Source organism: Parasteatoda tepidariorum, chromosome 1, assembly GCF_043381705.1.
Source record: "Parasteatoda tepidariorum isolate YZ-2023 chromosome 1, CAS_Ptep_4.0, whole genome shotgun sequence".
In the NCBI taxonomy this organism is placed as follows: domain Eukaryota; kingdom Metazoa; phylum Arthropoda; class Arachnida; order Araneae; family Theridiidae; genus Parasteatoda; species Parasteatoda tepidariorum.
Genome location: NC_092204.1, coordinates 61257253 through 61278280, shown reverse-complemented (window position 1 = coordinate 61278280; position 21028 = coordinate 61257253). Strand labels below are relative to the sequence as shown.

Here is a 21028-nt window from a genome sequence, read left to right as displayed (position 1 = left end):
AAATACTAAATAAATAATTGCTTCTACTTGTATATTGCTAAGCTAGCATCAATGGCTAGCATTCACAAATAATTCTCGGGCTAAAGTTACGAAGTGGAATTCGGAATTGTTCTGACTTTAAGAAATGCATGATATGCTAAATGCGCTTAACATTTACTTTTATTTCTCTTGAAATGACGCAACACATAAAACAGATTTTAACACAAAACAAAACGAGACGATGCAATACATATATTTACAGGAAGAGGACAAACTTAGAGGCTGATAATGAGCTACTCAATATCAACAGCGCCAAAGCGCAATCTCGAACCACTGTGCGAGACTTTCAAACAGCGTAATGCGATAGCACTGCTTTGAGGGCAAACCATGCATTATATTTATAATAATAATCTATTTGGTGGAAAAAACTAATAACAAAAAATATCTTATACACAATTTATTTTTATAGTTTTGAAGTCGTTGTTTTAGACTCGTAATGACATGTATTCTACTATATTATAAGGCTATGGAACGAAACTAATTTTTAGAAGAAAAAAATATTTTTAACACTAGAAAGACGGAAACTTTGTATATACCTACATTGCCCAAAAGCAGTCAAAATGGCTGGATTGTGAACGAATATATAATGTGTAAAAAAATTTGTTTAAAATTAATTTTTAATATTTTTTTAATATTATTTACAGTTACATAACAAGTTATTAATAAATATTAACAATAAAAAAATTATATGTCGTACAAAATTCTAAGAAATTGTGTCAATATATACATCATTGTTTTTCTAATTAAAATTAAAAGCAGTCAAAATGACTTTCTTAGGCAATCTAGTGCTAAGCGAAGTGTATTAAATATTTAAATTAGCATCTTAAAAAAAGGCAAGATTCAATGAAATATTTGCTTACTTTGACTATTTTGACATTCTTTGGAGAAGGCATGGTTAGGTAATGCAAGGTTAGGTAAAGCTGTGTATATTATTGTTAAAATGTTAATTTTAATTAAATTATCTCATTTTTATCCCTGCAAGGTTTTCAACCATTCTCTTTAATTTAAGCTTAATTTCGTTTTATTGAGGATTTTGCAGGTGCTTAGTTTCTTCTTAGAAGAAAATATTTTGTGTCAAAAAGGTTGAAGATCTAATTTATATATTTCATTCTTTGTCTGGTACGGAAAAATCAGTACCTGATAAGACTTTTATTTAGTTACCCTTTCCAACGTTTTCAACCATTTTCTTCAATTAAAGTTTAATTTCGTTTTATTCGGAATTTTATAGATATATTATAATTTATAGATATATTGGGAATTTTATGCCTACATATAATTTATAGATATATTAGGAATTTTATAGACTATTTGTCACTGATTTGAATTTTATTTATTTTATCTTGATAACTAGATTTCCGCAAAAGATTTTTTTACTGTAAATAATAACAGTCGAAACAAATTAAACAAGCACAAGATTAGGAAAAATGAGTAAGAGCTAATACTTTTCCACTGAAACAATTAACAATAATTGAAACAATTACAATGCTTTCAAACGTGTTTTTAAATTAGTGGAATTGAGAAGTAGAGAGCAAATAAACAGAAAAATATATACAGATTTTTTTCAGAATCATTTATGGGAAGAAAAATAATAACAATAATTATGTGTAATAATTTGACAAAGAGCCTTAAATTAACTCCACAAGAATGAAATTAAAATATAGTCTTATTTAAAATTAATAAAGAAAGAAAATAATCAATAAAGAAATAATCAATAAGTATTAATAAAGAAAAATTGATAATCAAAAGTAATCAATCGCAATTAATCACGAAATTAAAAGTTTCTAAATCATTAGGTAAGTATATGTCCACCATCTGTTACTTATCTCACTCACATACTAACGCCATAAACCTCAGTGCAATTTCCACGTATCCCTTTACTTTTTCTGGTAATTTTTTTCTACAGCTTTAATGATTTATATTGTACAAGAAATTTATTTTACATGAATATAGCAATTTCTTTCTTTAGTACTTGATAAAAATCACTCTTCTCCAAGTGGAATTGTTTATTGCTATTTTACCATCTGAATAATCGACAGAATCGATCGAAGAGCAATATTAGACGGCAATGACGTCAGAAATATATCTGTCGTAAAGTGGATATTCATTCATTTAAAGCTGCTTTCCTTGCGCTTGATTTTTTAAAAACAGTGTATGCATGATATATCTAAAAAAAATTAAAAGTATACTTAAATGGGTTAACTCCCTTTTGTGGGTCAATTTTACTAATTTCAAATCAATAAAGGTGCAGATGACTTTTCGATTATATTCTGGGTAAAAGTTCTTCAGGCTTCAGGTAAAAGTTCTTCAGGCTATTTTTCATTGGCTGAGTGGTCACATAAAATTATGATTTATGGTAAATTATTATGGTGAGCTATAGATCTAGCCTCACCTAACTTTATTTGAAGCTTTAAGTTTATTTAACACCTTTGGCAACGTTCAGTTGACAGCTGTAGTTGTAATTTGGTTTCTCATTTTTTCAGCTTTACTTTTCATTCTCGGCCGTCAGATCAGATGGTTGTGTACTTGTTTTAGTTAATAAATTTAGTTTATGTATGAATGATATTTATTTCTTTATGCATAACGCTCAATAGACCCTCGAAGACATGGGGGCCTAAAATTTTATACTATTTTTATAACTACTGGATGTTTATAACAGTTAATCGTGAATGTTAGTTGGCGTGAACCATGCAGATCTGGCTTGTCAAAGCCTGCAAAAATTGTTTGTAAGAAATTTCTTTTGGTTGGTAAACTTCTAACCAAATTATTGTTAATTCAAAACATTTAATAAATTTTAATTTGAATGCTATTTGTCTGCTTTAGTTAATAAGTTTATAGTATCTAACAAACACATAATAAATAAAGGCAGAAATACGATGAGAGGCCTTAATTTGGCAGAAATTACGCAATCAATCATTTACATGTTGACAAGAACTTAAATTTTCTAAATGTGTTCTCTTTTTAGAAAACTAAACTTTCTTAAAACTGCTTTGCAAGAAGTATTAACAAAAAAAAAGTACTATTAATTAAACTTTAATATCATTTTAATGTTACTTCCTTTCAAAACTAAAACGAGTTAATCATTAAACATGAAAGTGTTCAATTTCTTCAAGAATTAATCAATATGAAAGTATTTCACTTTAAACGTAAGAAGTGCCAAGCTAAACAAAAAATGAGAAACACCTAGCATTATCCATGAAAAGTTACTTTAATTTCCCTGGAGAATTTCAGGTAAATAAGAATGCACTATAATGTGGAAACTCCAAGAAACTGAGCAAATTAACTAAAAAAAAGAATGTATGAGTGAAATGATAAATAAGGTTTCCGCGCGATTTTTTTACTTCCTATTTCTCTTAACTATGAATATATAAATGTTTTTTCGAAGTCTTACAACGTAAATAAATTCATCTATCTTTTGCGAAAAGTAGAAAGAGCAAGAAAATTCTTATTTGCATTAGAAATTGCATTCGAAACTCAGATTAAATATGCTATTCGGAAAGTGCATTCTAGTATAAAAGAGAGCGTGCATTGTTGCTGAAATTGAAGTTTGCTTGAAAACTGATGAACCTGTCTGGTTTCTAAAGTACTTTTTTCTTCTTTTTTGGTATTGTATATTTATTACGATGACAATCATGTGTTGAAACATGTTTTCTCATTTAGTTGAAAACGAAGAAACTATTACTTATTTTTTTATTGGATTGATGCTTAGTTGTTTTAACTATTCTAAATATTTGTTCACAGAGATATTTGGAATTGAAGATGATTTAAAAACTGTTGGAAAACTTTTATAAATTATCCAGCTCGTTTGTCTCATTTATTTGCACTTGAAATAATTTATTTACATTCTTAAAACGCGTATACTTTTAAAATATGTTCAATGTGTATTTAGTTAGAAGAATAAATGTTTAAAAAACATCAAAACGTTAAGCTTATGATCTCGTATTTTGTAATAAAATTAAGAATAGATATTGCTACTAGTTTAATCATACTTAATGAAACATCCAAAATTTTTATGTAATACCGTAAATATTTTTAAATATTCCCCTTCAGTTATTGATTTTCAAAAAAATACGGAGAACACACTTGCCAAAAACATGGCTAGCCTTGATGCAAATAAATAAACAAAATGCAAAAAAAAAAAAAAAAATTTTAAATGAATTGATTTCTGTGAAGATAAGAGAATTTTGACGAAAACAATCAATCATTACTGTCATTATCGATTTCTTAGCAAACCGAAAACGTGCCTTAAAATATGTTTCGAAATACAAATACTTTGAAAGAATTTGATGATTTCATAAATCTGATGATAAGAAAGTAAATTTTATATTTTATATTTATAACAGTCAAATATTTATATTTATAACAGTCGTTAAACATCCAACTTAATTTTTGGATTTAATTGTAATTTTGAACCCGATCCAGAAGACTAGGAAACTCCTGGATCAACCATTGGGAGAAATTTTGCCTTCGTAGACGACTTTTGTGATGAAACTAACCCGCATTTGTGTTACATGGACAGAAAAATAACGAAAATCTCCCACGGTTAGCCTGATGGCAAAGGGACTCTGACCCTCCATGATTCATATACCTCTGAAGATATTTTAAGTTAGCATTGTGGTCGGTGCAAGCTCGGATGCGGAATTCGTATCGAATAGTGATCGCTGGGATTCGAACCCGATTCACCTCATTGGAAGGCGAACACTCTATCCCCATAGCCATCACGGCTCGCTAAGACCAAATAGAATTTTTCAAGAAATAGTTAACCAAATCAAGTGAAACTTAATATATACATCAAAGTATGACAGAAATGATAGCAAAGAGATAACGCCATGAAACTGAGATTATAAGTTAACGGGCATTACAGAATTTCTTCCCCTAAAATGATGGATTAAATTTCACTTGTGGCGGGGTTAATATGGAGAATGGTATGAGTACCTTTGATGGTAATAACAGAACAGTTAGCAGAGTAGTTTATAAAGTCTTGGGACATTAAATACCAATCCACTGCAGCAGCTCCCTTCAGGCAATTTTTAGCCCTAGGAACCTTCTGGGAAAGGGTGGTGAGCTGCAAAAGCTCTAGAGATTCCTAGAGATGATTTACGAGATTTAGGACAGGAGAATTGAGTGACATCTTCATTCTCTGTTTGTCTTAAATGTTTTCATTATTGTTTAGTCATTCATTATCGTTTTCCTCATAGCTTGATGTATATTTTTGTAAAATTTCACTTGATTTGGTTCTCTGTTCCTTGAAATGTCTTCAAAAATATATTTAGAAATTATCCATCAGTGTATTAACGGATACTTGAACTAAAGGAATTAGACTTTTTTAAAAAGAAATTTTTCCTGTTTGATCAGCACATTATTTTGATTTTCCAATTGAAATAAGACCAGTTAATTAATGTGTGTAGATTTAACTAATTATTTAACCCATTTACTGCGAACTGTTATTATATAAACTTATGATGGTGGTTAGACGTGCCTCAGCAAAATAGCTAGCATCCATGGAGCACATCTTAATAACAGTAATAAAATCACTGAAAATTAAAAAAAAAGTTCAAAATCAAATTCAGCATATATTTAAAAAAAACTATGAGCCTATTGTAAAATAACTTATAAGAATAATATGAGCACTGTTTGGTTTAAAAAATACATTATAATAGAATAAAAACGCTCCGGTAGCACAGTCGGTTAAGGCGTCACTCAAACCACGTTCAGAGAACTGGAGGTAGTGAGTTCGATCCTGTCAGCCGACAAAATAACCGGCATGTATACACAGCAAAGTGCACGTAAAACCAGCCGTGGAAAAAAGTCTTCTCATTTGCTGTGCTGAAGAAATTTGGAGAGATGGGTACCAGTTCAGGTGCTGCCCATGGCGCTTGTGCAGGGTCATGGGATTATGGGGCATTTCTTACATGGCAGTTAAAAGAGTGAGCGGTAAAAATAGGGTTAGGTGCTTGGTAAGGTGATGTGTAACAAATTAATAAGATTTTTCAGTGAGCCAAACTCTTGTAATTCGTATTTGATTGTCAGTGTCGTATACTCGTATTATAAAAATGCAAACAAACATAAGTTAATATGGGGGATTAACCTCAGCTCACGCGAGATGGTTTTGAAGGGTGGTAAAATACTTTTTTTACTCTGAACTGAAAGATATTCACGAACACAAACGTATTACTTCTTAGCTTGCAAGTTTCGGTAGATGCTTTATTGTTTCGTTTTCGATTTGTTATTTTGAAGTTTTCTGTGAATATTCTCAAACAATTTATAAAATAGATATGCAATTGCACGTAAAATTTGAAATATCTGAGAAAAAAAAAACAACTGCTAGAATTATGCAGAGAAGCAAGGTGGCTGATGGGTGAGACAGGTTCGAGGTTCTGTCTTCTGAGTGGGAAAGCTTGGCACAAACTTTCATCTCTTAAGAAAGTTAATAAAATGAGTTCAAAACATGCTTGGGTTTTCGGTTGGGGCTGGATTTTTCCCGTTTGTGGTTTCCCATTCGGGTGACCACTCAGTTAGAACTTTGGATACAGCATTGTAGGAGAAAGTACTGCACTTTTTGGTCACAGTAGGCTTTGGCCCTCCATGGACTGTCCCGCTATTCAGTTTAGTTTAGTTTTACTACTATGAAGAACAACGAATTATAGTGCAGTTTAAATATAGAAGGAATGTTCGCTCTATCACTCCACTCAGCATCTCTACATTTTATCTAATGAGAATGCCGGGAAGAGAAAAAGGACAGAAAAAAAATAAACGGAAGGAGCAACAAAAAAAGATAGACTTAATTTATTTATCAATATTTCCTAATTATTTTTATGAATTGTTTAGATAGTATTTATTATTTAAATCATTTAAGGAGGCTAAAACATAATGAAATTTTAGTAAACAATGAATGCTTTCAAATGTAAAAACTGTAATGTAAAGCAATTAAACAAGACGCATAAGAAGATTATGCTTTTTAGTAATAGCTGTTATTTACATACAAAAGAAGCATTTATCTATCATAGATACTTTTTTTAAAAGAACCTAAATACAGCAAAGTATCTTATATTAGTATAGTTTAACCTTCACAGAGAGCAAGAAATTCGTAATCTGAAAAAAAAAATATTTTTGAGACAACTACATATATTATATGAAAAAATATCACTTGTAAGCATTGAACAATATTTCTCTTTTCAAAGCAATAAAGTAGACTTGTAAGAAATCAGCCTTTCCCGTATTTCCTCGGGGTCTTGTGCCTCAAGTTGTTTTTTTCACTAGCAGATGCTAAAGAATTCCCTCTAGGTAAAAATAGTTTTTCGGCAAGGCAATGCGACTGAAGGAAGAAAAAAATGGAAGACAAGTAAATAAAGAAAATTTTTCCAGAAAATAGAATTTTCTCTTTGGGATTCGGGGATTTCTATCTTTGTAATCGTTCTTCCAAACATCCAAATCTTAACAGAGAGGAAATGGCTAGAGACAGGCTTATATATGTTTTTTCCTCTTTTTAGTGAACAAAATAGGAGCAGACAGGACCAAAAATAATCATATCTTTCATCTATAAAAGAACAAACTCTTAAACGAAAGTAAAATGATTTCCTACGTGTGAGAATGAAAAATCCTTTAGCCTGGAGACAATAGCAAAGCAACTTTCAAGAGTAATTTTTGAGGTTTATTTTCTTGAAACTTATTTCTTCTGTAGTAGCAAGCGTATTATTTCAACCAAGCATATATTGCAGAATAAAACGCTTCCGTAATACATGAATCGATGGACATATGAGGCTAATTTTCATTTAGAAATCCAGTTTGTGAATTGGCTTAAGATAAACGATAGATTTTCTATGGGATTAAGATTCGGAGGTCTGCCAGTTAATTCTAAAACAGACTTTGTTCTTGGCAAAGTATTACTTCATTTATTTTAGAATGATGACAAGACCCCGGGTCTCATTGAAAATTTCATCATTGCATAAAAGTTTTAATTTTGGCCACATTCTTTCTGTCATTATTTTCTGGTATTGCTCACGGTTCATCATATCTGCGTCACAAACGGGTGGTGCTACGTCATTGCGTTAAAAAACTCTTTATTTTTCAAGAAAAAAATTTTTTTTTGGAGAATTCCATTGAATCAGTTATTACGCTCACTAATGTATTTTAGACTAATATTTTCTCTGCATTAACTACTATGGTAATTTTTTAAGACCATGAAGACACCCTTTTATGTGTCTAGTGTATAAATTTTACAAATTTTGTATTTTTTCTCTAAATAAAACTATGAAATTTTTTCCGGGTAACTAATTAAATTATTAAATTCTATCTCAAAAACGATCAATATATAATTATTTTAGAGATTAAAAGCCGTAATTGGAAAAATTAGTTTGGGAAAAGTTTTGGCTTTTTTTCATAAAAGATTAAAAAACAATACGTCTAAAATTTCATTCATTCTACACAGGACTGAACTCATAAAAATCCAACTCAAAAATTTATAAACTAAAAATAAACTTTGATTTTCAAGATTAATCCATATTTAATCTTAAAAAATATCATTTTTTCTTTCGAAATATTTCAATAAATGTTATATTATAATATATTTACAAATAATTTAGTTTGATATCAACATTTTATTTGAATAAAATGAGATGTAACACGAAATCTTTTTAGTTAGAAATTGTTTTAGAACGATAAAATGTGGGCTGTACGATATTTAAAAACTGATAGAGTAACTGCTTCTAAGAGTGGTAAGTGATTTGTATTTATGTTGTAGTAGTAAATACATTCTTAAATATAAAAATTTTAACTCTCGGAAATCAGTAACTTTTAAACTACATTTTTTATTTCCAAGAAGAATTGCTTCTTTTGAATCACTTGATATTTTAACGAAATTCTTCTCTAAGATATTTGACAAAACTTCTTCCTAAATCATATATAATCTCAGTGCATTCTAAAAAGTTTATGCAACTACAGGTATATATGGTTCCGCTTGTAAGTTAAATGCAACTGAAATTTTACTTCTACTGTAAACAATGCAAGAAAAATGTTTAGAATAGCAGCAGTATAAATGCATGGTGGTTTTCTCTTCATCCACTGTGACGCCATGACCAATTCTCTAAAAAAACATTTGTCTCATTTAAAAATTGTTTGTGCTTAATGACTGGAGATTGCTTGTGAATCAGGTTTCCAGGGTATAATACCTGATAAAAATCGATTATTTATTGAGTCATTCTCTATTTATTTTAATCTGCAATTCCTATCATTTTTTTTAATAAGTTACATTAAGCCTATTGCTTCGAATTAAAATCCTAATCTCAAACATGTGAAGATTGTTATTTCCGTAATTTGACAAAAGAAAGATTCTATCAGAGCAATACCTAGCAAGCGGTTTCGTCCAAAATGAAGAAAATTTCATGGCATTTGACAGTTTATTTTTGACATTGTCAACCCCCGTGTTTCGTGATTGTAGAAGTGTTCATTTTTCCAGAATTATCAAACTTTTTCTGATCATTAACTTAAAAATGCTTCACTGATTTTAAAACATTACATATTACGCTATTATTTCTTGGTTTATTAATAAAAATTCTAGAAAAAATATTGGGCGTACATTGCCATTTCATAAAAAGGAAGGTGAAAATATTCTGCAAATACCTGACCTTTTTTTTATCATAAAAAGACTTCTAATCTAGCATATCCAGAAAACACCATTCAATACTTTACTCAAGAAATGAAATATTGATTTTTTTTTTTCAGCAAATCGATTTTTAAGAACTCATTATTAACAAGGAAGAGAGTAAAGCAAGGAGAATCAAAAAGCATAAGACGTAAAGATAAAAAAAAATGGAGAAATTCTTTCTGAAAAGAAAATTCTCTCTCACCTTTATTATTAAATGTTAAAGATTAAAGTATTATGAAAAAAATAATGTTTTGTGAGAATTAATGACCATCATTCTGATCGTCGTGTTGGCAATACTTGTATTAATTTTTTCACATCCACCAACACTTCTTCTTGCAGTTGACATTTTTTTTTCTATTTTCTACTATTAGTATAAAAAGAATTCTAACGAAACAAGATTTTATTCCTTGAAAAGAAATTGCTGTTTTTCAGAGTGAATTTATCATTCGTAAAGTTAATTTTTTAATATCAATTCTTTAAAATACGATGTAAAGAAATTCCAAAGATCTTATTAAATTTTTAATAAACTACTTTAGTGCCAGTATCTATAAGGCAATAAAGTGTTTGTTGATGTAAAAAATAGCTTACTTTTGAATTCATTACTTACTTTAAAATAAAAGATTAAATTGTGTATATGTTTTTAATAAATTTTAATTACAGGGAGTTCAAAAATTGACCAACTCTTAAAACCTAACCTAAACCTAATTAATCTGTTATGTTCTGTTTAAGAAGCTGGCTAGTTATCCTCATTTGTTTCAAAACGGGTTACAATGTCAACAGGTGACACTGCTAACTGAAAAAGTAAAATAACACTGTTCTAAAAAAAAATGCAGCAACCGATGGAAGCTTCAAGTGACGTCATCGTAAGTAAATCATGCCATTTGTCGATTCACAGACCAATGAAGTTCGATACATACGCGTGACCTTGCTTACTGGTATGAAATTAAACATGATTTGAATCACATTGATGGACATAATCATTTAATTACTTCTCTAGTTGCAAGTACCCAATTAGTTGCAGTTTGAGAACAAAATTAACAGATGCCCGTGCAATTATTTCTGTTCAAAAAGATTGCTACACGCTGTCCATTATAACCGATATATATCCATGTGGCTACAATAAAAAGTATTGTTTGGTGAACCCGGTGTAATTGAATATGATTTATTATCTCATACAGTCTTAAAGCATTTAAAGAGAGGGAAAAAGTACTGCAATGAAGTACACATTTTCCCTTCTAATTTTTAAAAAAAAATATTTATGACATAATTCAATGATTTTGCCTTTTGCTATAAACGTTTCTTAGAGAAAATAATATTTTCGAATATTTTGTTATCTGATTTGTTAAATCTGAATTGTTTTGTCTTCATATAGGTATATCGTGGAGGACAAATGACACCAATGCAGTGGACAGCTGACAATTCCAGTGGAGGATTTACTGATAACATGACATACCCGTGGTTGCCCTTGAATCCTGACCACTACTCGACCAATGTTCAAAACCAACATGTTCGTCTGCAAGAGCTATCCAAATTTATTGGATTTATAAAATCGGTTCTAAAAAACTACAAACATAGAGATCACAGAGTTGAGGTTTTGGATCCCAGCATCGTACTTCTCGAGCGAACACATCATGGTAGAAACTCCAAACGAGTTGTTTTTGCCGCCAATTTTGGCAACGTTTCAGAAGACAAAGAGTTTCCAGAATCATATGGAAATGTCAAGACTCTAATAGAGACTTTGGAGCCTACAAGGACCAGAGTTCGAAATCGAGGATTTACATTGAGTCCTGGAGCTGCATTTGTTGCAGAAGTAACCCTCATGTACAATCCACCACCCACCGCTGTTGTTTACTAATGTGATGTTGGAGAATGTTCAAAATAAGACGTGGTATGTGAAACTAATGTGAACAAACTAAACACCGCTTTAAATTCTCGGAAAGACTTTAATCAGAACTTTTGCTAAAACTGTATATTTTCTTCAAAAGTCTGAACTTTTGGGGATACGGGCAAAGTTATCCAACAATACAAATGTTAAGCAAGCTGCTAAATACAGAGTGTTTATAATTAATCTTACCCTCTTCAGATCAACATCATGTCCCGTCTGATGGATGAATATCGTTGAAAATCTATAATAAAATAAGTTCAAATTTTGACCTCACGGTAAATTATTAAAAAAGAAGACGTAAAGTACAAATGAATACAACGTGGTGACGCAAAACTTTATTTAATCATATGTGTTCAATATGCATTTTTTTTGTCAAAAACATGTATGTTCGAAACACGTTACAGCAAATTTAAACATTGGACGAAGTTTCTCTCAATGTACTGCAGCAACTTGACTTGATATGCTAGCTTTCATACCAGCTTTTTCTGCAAACCGCGTCCATCTTTTTCCTTCTAGCATGCATCTAACAAGCCAGTCTCTTAAAATTTAGGTTCTTCCTCTTGTCATGGCATGACTTTACATCTCTTCTACAACACGAAAGGTGCCATCTATTGGCCAAAGAGTGAACTATTCTTAAAATACATTTCTTTTTTCGACGGTCCATTTAATATACGAGTTTATGTATGCATTCATCCACGAGATAGAATATTATGTTGAGCTTATCAGGGTAATATAATTATATACACCTAACATGTAATGTGTTTTAATCTCTTTTTCTTGTTTGTTCCAAAGTTTGCTCTATTAAACATATTTTACATCATGCTATTGTTAAGTTTAAATTTCTAATTTTACTGCCTACCAAAATGATATATACTAATTATCTTTATTATCTTCGGCATTGTTATATATTATCTATTTGAGTGATGGAATAATTTGAGAGAGTATATATATTTTAAATAGTTAAAATTTTATCTTGGAGCTGATGATAGATATATTGGCATCTTAGGAAATAAAATTTGTACATTAAAATTAGAAATACACACTTCGCTGATTATTACCCATAGTACATTATAGAAAATTCCATCAAAAGTTCTCAATGCCGTTTATAAAATGTAATTTCATTTTGAAAATAAAAATCTATATTGTAATTTCCGAATTACTTTTGATATTAGATATTTTAAGAATATAGGGCCTAATTACCGAGTATTTTTTTCTGGATCCGGTTTTTTAAATATATTATTCTGTTTTGATAGTTCAAAAACACTTTTGAAAAGTGGGCTAACAAATTTGGCTCTAGACTTTGAGACGCCAAAGTATGTCGTTTTCAACGCACGAACTAAAAATATGGGTGCCAAAAAATTAAAAATGATTTTTAAAGATAATTTTATTACAAATAAATTTTTACACTACGCAACCTAATCCACTTTAGATTATATTAAATTTTAAATTTTAGAAACATTTTCACATTAAGGGAAAATCGTTTTAAAAATGATTATATTGTATTTTAGTTCTTTATTGATTGTAAGTAATTTATTGATTATAAGAAGTGGCGTGAAATTTATAACTTATTTTTTTTAAATTTATAACTTACTTTACGAAATAATGAAAAATTTTAAGGATGGCACTTCGAATAGGATCATTATAATGAAATTAATGAATGATTTGCTTCAAATTTAAGAAAATAATGTTGTTCAAATTGAAAGAAAACGTATTTTATTAATTTATTTTTTAAAACAAATATACAGATTTCGCACAGATAAAAAAAGTAATTTCTATACATTTTTTCTCACTTACAATTTCATTTGCAGTAGAAGGTTAATTTATTTCTGAATAAGTAATTTAAGTTTATGATTTAGTCCTTGTTCGTAGACTTTTAATTAGTTACATGCTTTTAGAGCCGTTTTTATTGAATTAAACAATAAAATTTGAGGTATAAATTGAGGCATAAAGGAATCAAATGTATGCAATTTACATACATTAATTTAAAATTTATTTAAAATTGATATTTGAATCATGCTTTGTAAACTTTAAGGTAAATTTTCAATAAAAATGTAATTCGCAACATAAAATGAAAATACTTGTTTTAAATCTCATTTCCGAATTAATAAATTTAAAATAATAAAACGATAAGAACTAGTTTTGTTTAAATGCTTTTTGAAAGGAAAGAAAAATATTTAGTTACTATTTCTTTTTGAAACTGTAGTCTTAAAAGAAGTTTATATCTTAATTTGTATCACAATAAATATTTCTACAATATAATTGTTTTTATTTTTTTAAAAATTAAAATTTAGTAGATTTAGACAAATGTAGAAACATTGCATTTTCATTTAATCCATACTCACCAGTACTTTAAAAATCATACCAAATTGAAATGCATAGTTTTCAATTTTTGAGTAATTTTTTTTTCACGAAAAATTTATAACGTATTTGCTTTGCTTTTAAAATACGTTTTTGTAAAAATTGTATGAAATATTTGTATATATGAAAAAAATGTATGTTATGATTTTACTTTCATTTTCATTAAATAATAATTCATATTGTTCATTTACAAATAAAAAATGTTTAGAATAATTAGATGCTTTGATTTATTTCAGTACGTTTTTCATTCAGAAATTACGTTTTAAGAAATTGTGGATCAAATTTCGGAAAAAAAGTACTGGCACCTTGAGTTCAGTATCCTTAAAATTCATTTGACCGTGAAGTCTTGTTTTTACTGTAAAATTTAATACAGTAATTTTTACAGCAATTATTTTTTCATTGCAGTGATTGTATAGTAAATATTACTGTAAAAATTAAGGTACATCGCATTTTGGCACCGTAAGATTTTACTGAAAAAAGGGATTTTGTAGTTAAAAGTATCGTCGTCTTGAGTGCCCATACTTTTTACAATAATTCGATTCGCAATTGTTTTACAGTGCATGTAAAATAATTTTTACAGGAAATCATTTTAACTGAAAATAATTACCTGTAATATAATTAGTATAAGAACATCTAAAAAAAAGCTTATATCTATGTATTATTCAAACTTGAACTATAACTTTGTAATTACAGAATACATTTATATTCTTACTCGTACCCTTTTAACTTCACAAGTTGTTTTTAATCACTCTCTTTGAATGTACGTAATTTTAAATACCTCCATTGTTAAAAAATGGTGTTGGCAATGAATCAAAGTTGTTAGTTTGGGTGTATCATCCGTTAAATAAATTTTACAGTGAAAATCATTAAAATTTATATTTTGAATCACATTTCAATTTGCATTTTTACATTTACATTTAATTTGCATTTTTGCAGTTAAAATTTATATTTTGAAGTAATAATTTGCTTAATTACGATGATTCAGTAGTTTTACATTTAATATTACTGAAAAAATTACGGCACAGCAGATCTTTTGTTCCGTAATATTTTACGATAAAAAGTAAAATTACGTGAAATTATGTAAAACTCCGTAAAAACTCATGTTTGTAAAAATTGCATCACCATGAAGGATTTATGCAAATCCGACATGAAATGTAAAATGAAAACATGCACATTATTGGAATCACGAAGTGATTGTGTTTGCATGGAAGGAGAACTGGTTCTTTATCAGCTGCTTACAAGCGGCTGATAAAGAACCGGTTCTCCTTCCATGTATATGGATTGGTTGGTTCTAATGCCACTTGCCACACGGGCAAGCCTGCTTTGTGAAACCCAGCATGCTTAAGGCAGAGTGTGCATTTCTTGTTTTTCATTGGCGCCATCTATGGTCAAGAATTCAACTTCTGCCACACCATACGTCACACCCGTTTATAGAGCTGACCTATTCATACATCCATTCATTCATCCACCGATCGTAATTTTGACCTGAATCAGAGAATGATCAATCTCCAATCCAGTACCCCCAGACGAAAATTTGAAGTATATTAAAGATTATGAGTGCAAGCTGTTTTTAACTTTTATTGTAAATTTTGGGCAAAACATTATGTAATACTTATTTTATTTATCTTATAAGTTATGATTGCACTTAATCGTAAACAAGAAAAAACAAAAGTTAATAAGGAACTTTTGGAATAACATTTATTTTGAATCAGTTATGTATTTTAAATAAACAAAGATTTTCAGAAGATTTAACTAAAGCAGGTCATTATGCACTGAATCATTAAAACTATTTTTTTATGATTTCTTGAAAAACATGAGCAAAACATTTTAATATAAAGCAATTAGTGGGCAAATCATCAAGTATTTAATGATGACAAGGGATTAGCTGCTTAATATTTTTAAAGTTTTGTTTTATGCCAGTAATTAGTGTTTTTATGTTCAAACTATTGTTTTCTTACATTGATAAATCTGTTAGTACAGATGAGTAGATTTTCAGTGGCTGTTAATTACTTCCTTTTCTAGTTTTCAGGAAAATATTTTAATTTACTGCTTTGATTTTAATCAGAGATTTTTAATTAGCAATTAAGGAATAAGAAAAAATAATATTAAGAACACTTTTTGTGAGGAGATGTTTTCGTTAAATAAATAACTTGTTTCTCACTCACTGAGCTCTTCAAAACATTTTCCCAAAGAAAAAAAAAATGATGATTTATAAATATGTTGAATGAAGAAGAAAAAGTAGCATTTAAGAAAATTAATAAGTTTTATTTTCTGCGCATGAGCTGCAAGTATATAGAACTCATAAAATAAGTTTAAAATATAGAGAAAACATGGAAAAAATTACAGAATAAGAAAAAGTGAAGAAGAAAATTATTAAAATAAAATAGCAAAAAAATATATATAAGAAATAAATTTTTTTTTTTAAACCAAAATCCGGGAAAAAAGATGTAATTCGCTTCATCACCTCACACGATTATATCTGCAAAAAGGAGTGCTTTCTAATATTGTACCAATGTGGCCAAAGCAAAATTTATCAATACAATAATTAATCCCACCATTTAACAATTTCCCTCTTCTTGTTTAATTATTATGCAATGTTTTTCGTGTTTTCTCTGTATCTTGAATATTCTCTAACTGTATTCTATCTATATTCTTTCTCTATCTCTTCAAAATGAATGAAAGTTCAAAATGAAGATAAAACAAAGAAAAATTATAGACATATGAAAAAATGGGAGAAAATAATCAGTAAAAAAATAACAAACAACAGTTTTAAAAAGAAAAGAAAAAGAAATAAAAAATGAAATTTTATTTAAAAAAACCGGAATAAAAGATATAATCTTTTCATCAGCTCACGCGATTATATCCGCAAAAAAGAGTGCTTTCTGATATATATATATATATATATATATATATATATATATATGTAANNATATGTATATATATATATATAAGAATTTAAAAGGCCTCTTATTATTTTTCTTTTAAAATATTTCATATTCTTTCTTAAAGGTTATTACTTGTGTGTAAATTAAATATTTACTTACAGAGATATTTGCTTGTAAATATATTTGGGAGGGATTCACTTTGCTTATTATATAAATAGTAAATGTAATTTAAAGATTGAATTTAGCTTATTCTTTAGTCGCTGAAATAGTGCAATTTTCATATCTGTTTCTCAATTAAAGTTATAATTGGATAATTTATATTATCCAATTAGAGCCACATTTTATATATTTTTTGATATATTCTATATTATAAATGATTTAAAACCATTGATTTTCATTCCATTAGCTGAAATAATGCTTTTAGTTTGTAGTCTATTCACCATAGGATGTCTAAGTTCTGTGATTATAGAAGTCAAAGATAAATCTAAAATGTAAATTCACATCTGGAATTTCAAATGACTGTTCGAGAGGGACTTTGAAATTCAATCTCAAGTCCTCAAAGTTTTGGCGTTAGATAAATGTTGGATTTCGTCTACGAAGGGAACAACTCACTGTTCTCAGTTTCTAATAGGTCTTTAATGAACTGCTCTTTGGTGAAAAATAAATTCGCATGAGAACAATTTAAGAGTAGAAAAGGCTAAGAAATACCCTCTGATCACATTTCTTAAGTGGATTATATTGTTTTCTAGTAAATCTTTTCTAACGTTAATAGAGTGCCCATTCTTAAATAAGCGTAAAACAAATTTCCTTTACTTAGGGCCAGAAAACTTAAAAAATAAATAAATAAACAAGTACTTTATTGAAGGAAATCTGAAATATTACACTTCTGAAATATTTTTGATGAAATATTTCAGCGGCAAAGTGCTACTTTTCTTACACGTGAAATGTAGGACTGTCAGAATCATGTAAAGAAGGCAACACTGTTATTTTTCCAAATAAATTTATTAATTGAAATTATCAAATGTTTTCAAATGAACAGCTTACACTATTTCAGCTAAAAATGTTAACAATTTTTTCTTCCCATATTTAACTTAAATGATGACAAAACATCAATAGCGAAAAAAAATAGTAAAAAAACTGTCATCGCTTTATTATGATCACTGGTTACCATTGGTCAAATGCTTTTTCTTTTCCTGGTTTGACTCCGATAAACGTCACAACATTTCAAATCATGGATTGCAAAAACTGTCTTAATTGATGTTTGTCGTTTAATTGGTTTTAAAATCCTGCCTAAATACGTGTTTCAAGACGCCACGAAATGCTTTTCCTTCTTTAGTATTCATATTTATATTAAAATCACCGTCATGACAGTAATTATAAGTTAATAATAAAAAGAATATAGAAATACTCTAAGTTATTATTATGATATGACTGCTGGTGAAAATAAAAAAGAAAAAAATAATTCTAAAAAAATTATCAAATAGCAGTGGTTGCCATAGCAACGTACGCAATGACGACGCATGCGCACTGTTTACCATTACCCTTGAACACAGTTGAAAAGTGTGGTGACGTCCAAATAACGTGCGCACTCTGTCAAACCCAGAGCAAGACCGATTTTGCCAGTGGGTAAAAAAAAACAGGCGTTGAATTTATAAATTAATAATGTTCTGTTGTAGTTGCTACACTAGTTATACAAAAAGTTTTGAAATCACCATTTTTTAATCTTTATTTTCAGAATCGTTCTCAACTTTGAAATGGAACTAATGCGTTATTAAAGTAAAAACGTCATTCAATTTGTTGTTGTTATTGTTCTTAATTTACGTCCCACTAGAGCTGCACAATAGGCTATTGGCGACGATCTGGGAAACATCCCTGAGGATGATCCGTAGACATGCCATCGCAATTTTGATCCTCTGCAGAGGGGATGGCGCCCCCGCTTCGGTAGCCCGACGACTTGCACGCGAAGTCGAGCACATTACGGTAGAACAGTTTAACGAAGATCAATACCACACACCATCATTCTCTACGCAGACTGATCCAAGTGGTCACCCACCCGCACACTGACAGCTTCAAGTGATGCTTGACTTCGGTGATCTGCTGGGAACCGTGTCTTAACGATCAGTCCACTCCGGGACTCATTCGCTTTGAAAATGCACGAAATGAAAATGGCAGTCGAGATGTTACAGGCACTCACAAGCAGGCGCCCATTTCCAAGACTTACCAGACGTGAATGACCTCATTCAACTTGCCTCATTCACGTTTAACAAATCTTTAAAATGGGAGCTTATTTCTGAGAGCTTGAGTCGACTGCTATTTCCAATTTGTATGAAGGGAATAAAATTTTTAATCAAGTAATACCTTATCGCTTCAGTTTTGAATTAAAAAGAACTATAATGTGGTTATTAGGAATCGAAAATTAACATTTAAGTGAGGAAATAGCATAAATGATGAAAAATTCTGAAGAATCACTATTGAGAAAGTCGGATTAAGAATATGGAAACATATATGAGCATGAGAGCAGAGTGAAATATAAAGGATGCATAGTGTTCAAATAAAATGGATATCACGCAGTATAAATTTTTTTCTGATGATCCTGATTTCACAAACTAGACGTACTATTCTCTAAATTTTTACAAGTAAATTTTAATGTATCGAAGGTATTTTTTCTGATAACTTATCTGAAATCTTATTTTGTAAGGAGTTCTAAAAATTAACGATGTATTTTGAATAACTTTTGTTTTATGTCTGCTTTTTCTGAAACAAAATTTTTCAGTTTCGATAAAAAACTTTTAGTTTATGGTAAATTCTGTACTTAAATATTTTCTATAGATAATAAGCATAGTATCATTGTATAAACAAATCTATTTGAACAGTTAAAAACTAAAAACTTTAATTATTCTTAAATGGCACTCTGTTATTTCGAAACTATAAATGAGAAACTTCTCTAGACACTACGAAAAAAAAATATTTTCACAACTACCTACGATCGATAAAATTTACCATGTTTCTGGCTCGATGGGAACACTAGTATGGGACCACTAGTAATGGGAACTATGGGAAAGCATAGTAATTTTCACCGAAGAACATTGATAACGATTTTGATAAAATTAACAAAAAAATATAGTTTCATAATATGTGATGAACTTTGGTGATTTTATCATGATACCTTACAGCATGGTATAAAAATGTGCTGAAACCTGACATAAAAAGGATACCTAAGAGCATGGCATTGATTTGGTTAAATTTACTTTTCACTACCGTATTTTTTACTAAATGTGTTATAATAAGAGTTATAATTGAAAAAAAAACAGAGGCAAAACTTCCTGTGCGCCATATGAACGAAAAAGCCATCAAATAAGAATGATTTAAATACTGTATATTCTGGTTTTATTTACCAAATTTAAGGTTTTTTTTCTTTACCTGAAATATTATTATAATACAGTACGGTAATTTTATCAGAATTTTTTCCTTACGCACTAATGATGATATTTATTTTCAACGCTGATTAATAATGTTATTTGTGCCTTTTATATATCTATATATTTTTATTTATCAATAAAATTAAGAACTTGGTAATAACAATTGGCTGAAAATTATATATTTAAAAAAGTTGTATTGTGAGAAGATATTATCTGCCATTCAAACTTTAAAATCGTAATTTTCGTTGTAAATTATAAATATAATAATTTCTGAGTCTTTTTTGTGTGAATTGTGAGAACAAAAATACCCAATCTATTTTAAATGTATCGCCTTGCATCTTGAGAAATTGTTGATTTATTCGAGTTTACGAAATAATATTTTTGCTACTATATATACAAAAATTTAACTTCCAACGTATATAAATCAATAAATAAAGTCCAAACTATTATAATGTCAGACTTAGATAAAAATACTTTACTATATTATTAATATTTTTAAAAAGAGAATTAAACCTTCCTTTACAAATAATTGTCTTGGTTTCATTTTCTTAAGAATACAGAATTACTTTTCGAAATTGTTATCGTACCTCTGAGGCAGATACGTATAGCTTATTTATACCACTAACTGTAATTAATTTCAAAACTAGCTTCATTTGCATGAAATGGTCTTTTATTACAATCAATAAATTGATTTATTCTTCTGTTTGGTTGCATGTAATTAGTTTGTAAGAAATACCTGTTTTCCTAAGGAAATACCTTACGGGATACCATGTAATTAAAGTATTTTATTTAAGTCGTCTTA

The 21028-nt window shown here is 29.1% G+C and overlaps 1 protein-coding gene across 1 annotated transcript in view; it reads left to right on the top strand.

Moving 5' to 3' along the window:
• The window catches only part of LOC107452642 (alpha-glucosidase), a 74422-nt gene extending 60284 nt beyond the window's left edge, over positions 1 to 14138 (top strand). Inside the window, exon 6 of the mRNA XM_043039289.2 lies at positions 11052 to 14138. Within this exon, the coding sequence (XP_042895223.1) occupies positions 11052 to 11534 (483 nt within the window). The 3' untranslated portion in view covers positions 11535 to 14138. The remainder of the gene's footprint in view (positions 1 to 11051) is intronic.
• The last annotated feature ends 6890 nt before the right edge of the window (positions 14139 to 21028 follow it).